We start from the raw sequence: 9,353 nt of genomic DNA, 5'->3' as shown, positions 1-9,353 counted from the left end.
AACTTTTGAGTGTATATTACCTAAGAAATTTAAGCATGCATTGGAAAATTACTGAATTACATACTTGCCCAGACTAAACAACTCATAGCAATCAATGAAAGTGCAGGTCTTCAGACACTTCTATATGTAAGTTAAATAGTAAAAGCATCTTAATCAATAACTGAGTCAACTATTAAACAAAAATGAAAGAATATTGATTTGGCTGTGGCAGTTATCAGGTTTTCACAGAAGCAAATGCAGCAAATCCACTGTTTTCAACGAGACATGGGAAGCCATGGTTAATATTTCTGAAAGAAGATAAAGAACCATGTCCTTCCACATGACATACCAAGACACATGATGCACCTTGAAGAAAATCGAGAAAGCCGAGACCCTTTCTAAAGAAGAAGCCCATCATCAAATCTCGCTGTATTGACTCGGCTAGTTTAGCCCCGCATTCAGCAATATTTTCTTTGTCAGATTTTTCTCTCTTAGAAAGCCATGTGATATGTTGGATTTAAAGAAGGAACTACACCGAGTACAAACACAGTAGAAGATGAGAACACTTATTCATTTTTTTTTCTTTCTAAATTATGTAACATCACTAAAAGCAGTTCTTATCCATGAGTCAACCCAATCAAAAAAGGAAATTCAATGTCACAAGAAAAAAAGGACCACAAAATTGATGAGAAAAGGAGATGCAAAATGAATAAATATAGGCACAGGGACTCACCGGACAACCTGCTCATATGGCATGTGAATTAAAGGGGCCCATGGAATATTTTTGGACCCCTGCCTCTTATAAAATCTCTGTAATCAGTGGTTTCTTCTTGAGTGTCTTTCACCAAGTCATCAATGTTTGTCCCAATCTCACGTAAGTAGGTGAGCTTCACAAGCAATTAAGAAACATCCTCTTATAACTAAAACAATCTAATTGGACTAACCACACCCATAATTGCTTGATGCCATGTTGGCCATCACATCCCAACACATCAATGTGGTCAGCAAAATCAAAGATGGATATTACCTACAAGATCTAATCAAGATCAACGTCCAAGAATCAGGATCATGGGCCTTTGGTTTGATTCGAAAGTTGAACCAACTTTACACACTTCAACAATGACAGATATTATGTAGAATGGTAGAAAATCTTTTGATTCAAAAGATCTAGCATTCAATCTCAGCAATGAAAAATCCCTCTTTGGAACTGATTCCATAGCTTTCAAGAATCGTTCCTCATTTAAGAGGACCAAAACTTATCAAGTCAATAGAAACTCATTTGAAGATAAACAGAAAGAACAGAATCTGACATGAAATTGAAAACTTTCTTCGCAAGACTTGAGATTCGCCCAGCCTGCTCATGATAGAGGAAGAAAGAGAATGGATTGCTGCTGCTCTTCAAATCCAAAACATCTGACATTTGACCATCAGCAACTAAAATGGCCAGTTTGGAAATGATTGCAAATCTTTTCGAGAATCGTGTCTAGGGACACCATTCTTGAAGAGCCAAAAACTTCTCAAAACAGAAAAGCTTAACCAAAAGGAGATGTTGAGATAAGACGACTTGCTTCGCAAGAATAGAAGCTCACCCGAAAGAGCATGGTGGAGGAAGAAGTAGACTGCATTGCCACTGCACTTCAAATCCACAACATTTGACATTTGATTGTCAGCAATGAAAAGCTCTATTTGAACGTCAGCAAAGAAAAGCTTTCAAGAACCTTTACACTTTCAGGGTCACCATCATTTTAAGAGCCGAAAGAACTAAGACAAGAAAGCTCGATTAAGAGATGGGTAATAGAAACCTGACGTGGAAAAGAAAACTTGATTTGTAAAACATGAAGCTCGCCAGACCTGCTCATGGAGGGGCCAAGAAGACATTGAATTGACGCCGCTCTTCAAATCCAACACATTTGGCGTTCGATCATCAGCAACGAAAAAGACGTGTATGGAAGATGATTCCATAGCTTTGAAGCGCCACTCTCCTTTAGATCCACCATTTTAGAAGAGCCAAATCTTATCAAGACAAGAAAAGCTCAGTAATAGAGAGGACAGAGAAAAACCCCACACGAAAGACAAGACTTCGCAAGATTGGAGGCTTGCCCTGCCTGCTCATGGTCGAGTCGGGAAAAGATTGGATCGCTGCCGCTCTTTCAATCCAAGAATTCGATCATCAGCAACGGAAAAACCCTAACGGATCAACGTTCCATAGCTTTCAAGAACCCACCATTTCGAAGGGCCAAAATTTTAGCAACGCAAGAAAAGCTCAATCGAAGGTAGATGATAAGAAAAGAACCGGAAGAAGAAGAAGAAGAAGAAGAAGAATAAGACATGCTTCGCCGGATTAGAGGCTCGCGCTCATGGCGGAGGAAGAAAGATATCAGTAACGCCGCCGCTCCCCTCCCTCTCACAAAAACCTAATTTATAAGCCCGCCCGGAGTTTCGAACTCCCCTTCTGCTGACCCGCTCACATAACCAGATGTTGTTCCGTCGCTTACGGAAAGACCCTTCCTTACCGTCCATCGCACTTTATCTGTTAATCTCGATCGTCCGTATGATTTCCTTAAATCAACATTTTTATTCAGTTATTAATGGAAACGTCGGACGGCTGAGATTAATAGAAAATGGGAACGGACGGTTTCCGAGGAATTCTTCGTAAAGTGTTTACGGGTTAATTGATGTCGAAGATGATGGGCATTATGGTAATATACAATTTCCCAACCCAATCTCCTCCGTGGTGTTATTATTCTGTTCTCTCCCCGCCTCATCTCCACGCACGCTCCGATGGCGGTGGCTCTTCGTCTCTCCAAGCCACCATCTTCTTTCCCGACCCACCCTGTCGCTCCATCTCTACTGTGCTATTCGCAGCTGTTCTCCTCGCTGCAAAGGAGGACTGCTTCTCCGCTTCGCTGCCGCTGCTCCAAGAAGAAGGAGACCAGCTTCGCGGATCAACTCCTCGACTACATAGAAGGTGAGACACGCTGCATCCCCTCAGCGGTTCTTCGGTTATCTTAGCCTGCACTGCATAGATCTCCTGACAAATGATCTTATAAATATCATTTTGATCTTCGATTTGTGTGAATTACTATAAAGCGAATGACTTCTTGATGCTAATCCAGCCAATAGCTTTTCCAAGTGTTCACCAACTTTATTGGCTAGTTCAGTCGTGCCATAGTTTAGACGGTGCGAAGTGTGTTTTGGCAGATCAAAGGTGAAATTAGATGCTCTGCAGAGTTATGGCAATCGCGTTTGTTTTATTGTTGAGATATTAATATGTCTTGTTATTTAAGATTGACTTATTTTGTCATTTGGGTACACAACAAACCCTGTTATCTGAATGGTCATAAATATATCGATGGTTTATAAGTTCCCGTGTCAAGATCTGTTTAGTAGATGGCATATCTATGCACCTATAATTTGGAAAGAAAAATGAGCTCATATGTAGGTGGGCCTAAGTTGAGGAAGTGGTATGGAGCACCTGATCTACTTCCAAAGGATGGTGGTCTTGAGAATGAGGATGAATCTTCAGGTCACATGAACTAGTACATCTTGTGGCATTTTGTTACTGTTAAAGTTGTGATGAACTTCATTCCTCTGTTTCCTTGATTGCTACCAGAAATCGATGAAGTACGAGATGCTGTGCTGGTAACTGATGGTGAAAGTGAAATTGGTCAGGTCGGCCTTTCTAACATGAAAAGAATTTTAGCTCTTTATCCAAACATGACTATGTATCATACTCAAACGTAATGATGCTTAATGTTTCGAAAGTAACCATTGACCAGAGTCACTTAGTTTGAGTGTCCTGAATTTTCATACCTCGATTAGATGATTGGTGTGTGCAATTTCCAAAAAAGAAATTCTTTTCCATGATAGCCATCAATTTTTTTCGTTTTTTTTTTATAAAGAGATACTCCTACTGGATCAAAGACGAATAAATACTGCACTGACTCTTCAAAATGAAATTGCAACAGGAGGAATTAAATAGCTCTTGGTAGCATTGAAATTCTTTATCAAGATACTATGAGAAAGATGTCTGTGGCCAGTGCTGATCTGACTACATCTATGTTTCTTCATGACCAACTTCTTTGTTCTTAATCTAAGATTTTGCATCCACAAGACTCAGAACTGGCAGAAGGAATATGGTCTTTCTTTGTTTTGCATGAATTACTTCATTGAAATCCAGACCAATATTATGGTCCATGTAATATTTTTATAGCACACTCATGAACAATCTTAGTAGCAGAAGGCATCTAACCTGAACTATCAAAAAAATTTATTTCATGTCCAGTCCCTTGCACAAATCATAATTTAAATCTTTGTTTAAAATCAAGGTCCAATATTGATGCTGCAACAAGCACGTAAGAATAATTAATTTCACATCTGGAGTTGTACTAATTGCATATAAGCATGCTGCAATGTATTATTTCTTCATGTTACTTGTTATCTCATGATATGATTTAATCAGATGGTAATTCTATCATTGATTCTTAAACGTGCTCGGATAAAAGCACTAGTCAAGGATAAGCGAGCTGCTATCGATGCTTTTGGAACTTATGTTGAGGTGAGCACCTGCATGCTCATGGTAGCGTTTTTTCCTTCAGAAGTTATGTACTGAACACTTCCCTTTCTGTTGACATACAAAAGACACTTCTGTGTTTTTAACATTGTACTGTTTTATTGATTGCATTGTGTAGACAATGGTTGGAGATTTAAATGACAAGACCTTTCTGACAAATGCTCTGAGAGGTGTTCGAGCAATAATTTGTGCATCAAATGTATGCAAATCCAGCTTTATATGTTTATTTCAAATCATTTGTGCTGTGACTAGAATGTTATGTTAGCAAGGTTTCCTGAAAGCACAATGCATCTACGGACAACTTCTAGATATTCTTCATGTGAATTATTATGTCACTTCCAATGTCTGAGATTATTTGTAAAGTCTGTGTAAAGACATTGCAATGTAGAGATTTTTCCTGTCACGTATTTTGACTCTACTTTGCATCAGATGTTATGCTTTTATTTGACTGTTGAAGGTCGAATTCAGCAGAAAGCAAAATCCTCATATAAGTTGTTAAATAGTCATTTAACCGCAGGAGGAATAATATGGCTCTAACATTAACAATTCTGTACAGAACAGGATAATTTATGTATCTTTCATAGCAAATATTCATCAAAAGTTGGTTTAAGTTGAAGAATAGTAGTTGACTTATATATTCCTTGAGAGCAATGCTGATCCCTGCATGTTTAACCAATTTATCTTGAGCATTATCGAATCTGCATGTGAGGGAGTTACTATATCCTGTTTTTTCAAGAATCTGAGGGGGACACACCCACTAGGTATATATAATTCATTTTAAATTACTGAAGAGCCAGTGCCACAAAATTTAGATACAAAATCTCTCCCTATTATGGCCACTGACCACTAAGACCGAAGCCCGGTATGTTAGAAGTTATGGTCCTATTAGTTCATCTGAAGAACATTACCTGAATGATGCAAGAAGCATGGTGAAACTTGAAAAGGGTGCAGTACCAATCAGATCCTAGATGGTGTAACTAGTTCTATAATTTATATGATTTTATACATATTTGACATCACTTGGTTGATATTGTACGTTGATGTTTGATAACCTAAACTAAAATTTTTGCCATACTCCTCTTATTTTGCAGGATGGCTTCTTCTCTGACATAGGGCGAACAAAGGGTGCGCAGCACATTGTTCTTCTATCACAGGTTCTTAGTTTACCCACATTCATATTTCTCTTAATGAAGTACATGCTCATGCATTCTGTCTTGTCACCATCTTCACTGTGAGTTTTGACCAGACTGCAGTTGGCATTTTATAGAGGCAGCAGCGGAATTCAAGCAGTTATGAATAGCAAGGCCAGAAAACTGGCAGAGAGAGATGAAGAAACCGTGATTGCGTCTGGCATCCCATACACAATAATTAGAGCTGGCTTACTGCAAGATAGTCCTGGTGGCAAGCAAGGATTCAGCTTTTCAAAGGTACATCAGGACAATTTAAGTTAATTATCGTAGACAATGGTTCATGCTTGAGGCATAACGATAACAGAGTCATCTCTCTCGTCTCTCAAACTTTCACTGCAACACTGCTCCTCTCGTACAAATGTCAAGCTGGAACAGGTTGCTTTTTAGGTCTCTCCATCCAGTGACCGAAGAAATAAATGTAATCATCAGATGGACCATGAAGAAAAGAAATGACAGAATATAGCCGTAATTGTTCGATATGCAGCATGCTAATAAACTTGCACTTCCATCATTAAAAAAAAAAGTACCTGGACTCTATGGTGTATAATTTTGCATTGATTTCAGTGATCATGTTGAGACTTGCATCCGGAACATGTGATCCATGAGGCTGACTTCCCACATAATTTTTGAGAAAATAACTCATCCTCGCGCACAAGCATATTGTTTTGTATTTTTGTGTTAGGGTGCTGCAGCAAAGGGAAGACTCAGCAAAGAGGATGCAGCAGCCGTTTGTGTGGAGGCACTTGATTCACTGCCAGAGGATGGACTAATTTTCGAGGTAGGTTAGAATTGCCAGCAGAAGCTTCGCTTTTCCAAATGCAAATTTTTGGGTTGTATCAGTTTACCTACTGCTCTTTCAGTCTCTCTCCTTTTAGCTCCAAATCCAAGAGCCTTACATGCCCTTGTAAGCTTTTGAAGCCACTGATGGTGCTTACAGAGCCAGTCTACAAGATTTCTTCTTCTTCTTTTTATCTCCTGCTCTCTCTTGATTACTTGTAAGAAGTGATAGAATTACTCATTATTCTTTGTGGACATGAAAGATGTTGAAAACAACAATCATAACCACACCATATGAATTTTCTACCTTAGCAGTAATTAAATTTACTAGTCTTTTTCTGTGTAGGTGGTAAACGGCGAGGAAAAGGTTCGAGATTGGAAGGAAAAGTTCGCTGAGCTTATTGGGACTGCTGAAGAGTGAGGAGTCACAGTGAGCAGAAGAAAGAATCCACCTGTTCCTGTTGAACTGATGGTGAATGATTCTTGTAATATCTAAATTAAGATTCTGAAAATTCAATTACACGATTTGTTTGTTAACTAATATTGTAATCGATGTCATGCATTCTGCATGTGATGCGGCAAATCCTGTTTGGATGGATATATAAGAACGATTCTTAGCTTAATTGACATGACTCAATCCACTTTGTTAAATCCTGTGATTGACATAAATTATGTGATCACAAGCTAGTGATTCTTTAGTATTTATTATTTTCTAGGAGAAGCGGCATTGTTCTCATGACGGTAAACCCATGTCGCCACCACTCTTCATCAGAAGAAGACCCTCGGCCTCCCACTTAACCATGGAAATAGACAGCAGAAGTGGAATCTCCCATTCGAGTCAACATTAGATTCAGCGGGCGATCCCAGTCGTCGATGGACCGACTCGGAGCGGAGACCAGCGAAGCCGAGAGGAGCATCGCCTAAGTGGTTGTCGTCTCCCGCAGCAGATCATTTCCTGCCTAATTGTTCCTCCTTCCCCCCTTCCGCCCTTGCCGCATCTCCAAGGTATCCGTCTCCATATCAATCTGGCAGCACAAAGGTCTGTCTTCTTATGCGTTTTGTAGCGTAAAGTTCTTTCCTTGATTAGGTTTGATTGTGATGTTCGAGGGGATTGTGAAGAATCCGGTGTCAAAATTCGATCTTTTTTTGCTTCTCTCCTTTGCTCTCAGTGGTTTGTGATCATGGTTGCCGTTTCAGGAACCGCTCCGAAAGCTTTATTGTACTATGGAAGGTTCCTTTTGCTGTCCAACTTGATCGGTCGTTCGTCTATGAGGTTTTCCTTTCCTTCTTGTTTTGTTTCTTGTATTGATTGATTCAATGTGAGATTTGCGACATGGATTTTGTAGAAAGTTTTTCTAGGGGAATTGGATCAGTTTTTTTTTGTATGCCATCACATGAAAAGAACCACGCCATCCATCCGATCTCGCTTTTCTTTCTGAAAAGGAGCTACCGAGGCCATGATTTCCTTACAATCCTTGTCTCTCATGCCTACTAACGCCTGACAACTTTCCAAGAGATTCCTCTCCTTCTCTCTCTTCCTCGATCCTCGCCATGTCTTCAATGGTTTCGTCCTTCCTAGTTCTCCTTGGCTTGGTCACTGTAGAGGTGAGGTTGAATGAACCAAACAGTATCCTGACTTAGATCAGAATTCTTTCCGTATGAGCTCATAGCAGTCTCCTGTTCCTACCGAAAGGTGCTTTCTTTCAACCCAGAGATTCATTGCTTGCTTTGCATGTTCGTCCCTGCCCGCCTACTTGTTGTTATGTTAGCCTTTTATTCCCTTGTTTTTGCTGCTCTTGATATGATTTATCTGCAGGTCCTTTGTCTTCTGATCTCGTTCGAGGGGTGACGAGGAAGGTGATGATGGATGGCGATAGCTTCTCGGGGCTTGGCAATGGAACCCAAGTGGACAGCAAAGTCCTCCAGACCTTCCAGAAGAGCTTTCTTCAGGTCCAGCGTATCTTGGATCAGAACAGGCTGTTGATCAACGAGATCAATCAGAACCATGAGTCGAAGATCCCCGACAACCTCAGCCGCAACGTCGGCCTGATCAGAGAGCTCAACAACAACATCCGGCGCGTCGTCGACCTCTACGCTGACCTCTCACTCTCCTTCACCCGGTCCATGGAAGCCTCGTCGGAGGGCGACTCCGAGGGGAAGCCCGGCAACAAGAGGAACCGGCCCGGCTAGGAATGACATAAGATTTGCTTGCATTGTTTTCATCACTGTGTCACTCATCTCCTCCCTCATTTATGTGATGCAAAGCTGTTTGTCTGTGCTCCGGAATAGTCAGTCTAATCTTTCTCTAATTGATGTCTTCTTTTTCTTTCTGCTCTGATGTGCATTTCTCTTGCAAATAGTATCAAAGCCTCCATGTAGCCGAAGACATCTTTTGATCCTGTAGATGCCTTTTAGACATTTGTTTGGCTTCCAATCGTAGTCGACACAGCTATGGAATCTCACAAGAGAGTAGATGAGCTTTTCTGACCACTTGTTTGTTCTAGCCGGGTGGCAGTCACCTGTATATTCTTTGGCTGGAGGTGCAAACATGTAAAGTTCACAGAAACAAGGGAGGCATACAACAGTATAGCCGAAGTAGGTGTACATATCAGTGATGCCAAGGAAGAGGACAAAGGGATTGGATGCTGAAAGCTGCAGCAGTGCTTATCTCTTCTACCCATGTCTGCTCTAAGATGATTTGCCAGCTGTTCCTAGGTGGACCAGAAGCTCTCTGATACTGCTTGTTCTACAGGAACCGGCCGGGAGGAAGAGCCACATGGGGTCATCTCCCTCCATTGGCTCCTTCCCTGCTCAGATGCCGAGTTTTTAAGAAT

General features: G+C 40.7%; 2 protein-coding genes and 1 long non-coding RNA gene across 15 annotated transcripts in view; 2 read left to right on the top strand and 1 right to left on the bottom strand.

Moving 5' to 3' along the window:
- The window catches only part of LOC135625882 (uncharacterized), a 4,121-nt gene extending 1,703 nt beyond the window's left edge, over positions 1 to 2,418 (bottom strand). For 4 of the 9 annotated variants that reach the window (XR_010492185.1, XR_010492191.1, XR_010492187.1 and 1 more), the window contains exons 1-3: positions 2,085 to 2,418; positions 1,831 to 1,992; positions 1 to 1,740 (exon numbers count right to left, since the gene is read on the bottom strand). The exon at positions 1 to 1,740 is cut by the window's left edge and continues 164 nt beyond it. This is a non-coding gene — a long non-coding RNA (uncharacterized LOC135625882). The remainder of the gene's footprint in view (positions 1,741 to 1,830; positions 1,993 to 2,084) is intronic. The other 5 variants (XR_010492186.1, XR_010492192.1, XR_010492193.1 and 2 more) reach the window with 3 other exon arrangements.
- Positions 2,419 to 2,720: 302 nt separating this feature from the next.
- On the top strand, positions 2,721 to 7,142 carry LOC103968524 (uncharacterized protein At2g37660, chloroplastic). Of its 2 annotated transcripts, none has more exons than XR_010491863.1 (9): positions 2,721 to 2,947; positions 3,422 to 3,505; positions 3,593 to 3,651; positions 4,442 to 4,537; positions 4,671 to 4,751; positions 5,644 to 5,706; positions 5,806 to 5,979; positions 6,118 to 6,520; positions 6,866 to 6,918. XR_010491863.1 is itself a non-coding variant. In XM_009381775.3 (9 exons), exons 1-9 carry the CDS (start codon positions 2,761 to 2,763, stop codon positions 6,938 to 6,940), a joined length of 915 nt encoding a protein of 304 aa, XP_009380050.2. In that variant the 5' UTR covers positions 2,721 to 2,760; the 3' UTR covers positions 6,941 to 7,142. The 2 variants fall into 2 exon arrangements, 1 of the variants encoding a protein (XP_009380050.2); XM_009381775.3 differs by having other exon boundaries at positions 6,425 to 6,520; positions 6,866 to 7,142.
- Positions 7,143 to 7,258: 116 nt separating this feature from the next.
- LOC103968523 (protein ELF4-LIKE 3) lies at positions 7,259 to 8,849 on the top strand. Of its 4 annotated transcripts, none has more exons than XM_009381773.3 (3): positions 7,259 to 7,524; positions 7,717 to 7,792; positions 8,336 to 8,849. In XM_009381773.3, the coding sequence occupies exon 3, from the start codon at positions 8,380 to 8,382 to the stop codon at positions 8,707 to 8,709; it is 330 nt and encodes a 109-aa protein (XP_009380048.2). In that variant the 5' UTR covers positions 7,259 to 7,524; positions 7,717 to 7,792; positions 8,336 to 8,379; the 3' UTR covers positions 8,710 to 8,849. The 4 variants fall into 4 exon arrangements, with proteins under 4 accessions (XP_009380048.2, XP_009380046.2, XP_009380047.2 ...); XM_009381771.3 differs by having other exon boundaries at positions 7,259 to 7,558; XM_009381772.3 differs by lacking the exon at positions 7,717 to 7,792 and having other exon boundaries at positions 7,260 to 7,524.
- Positions 8,850 to 9,353: the final 504 nt, after the last annotated feature.

Source organism: Musa acuminata, chromosome BXJ2-10 (assembly GCF_036884655.1).
Source record: "Musa acuminata AAA Group cultivar baxijiao chromosome BXJ2-10, Cavendish_Baxijiao_AAA, whole genome shotgun sequence".
In the NCBI taxonomy this organism is placed as follows: Eukaryota; Viridiplantae; Streptophyta; class Magnoliopsida; order Zingiberales; family Musaceae; genus Musa; species Musa acuminata.
The sequence above is the reverse complement of the archived record's forward strand: the minus strand, read 5'-3'. Positions and strand labels throughout refer to the sequence as shown.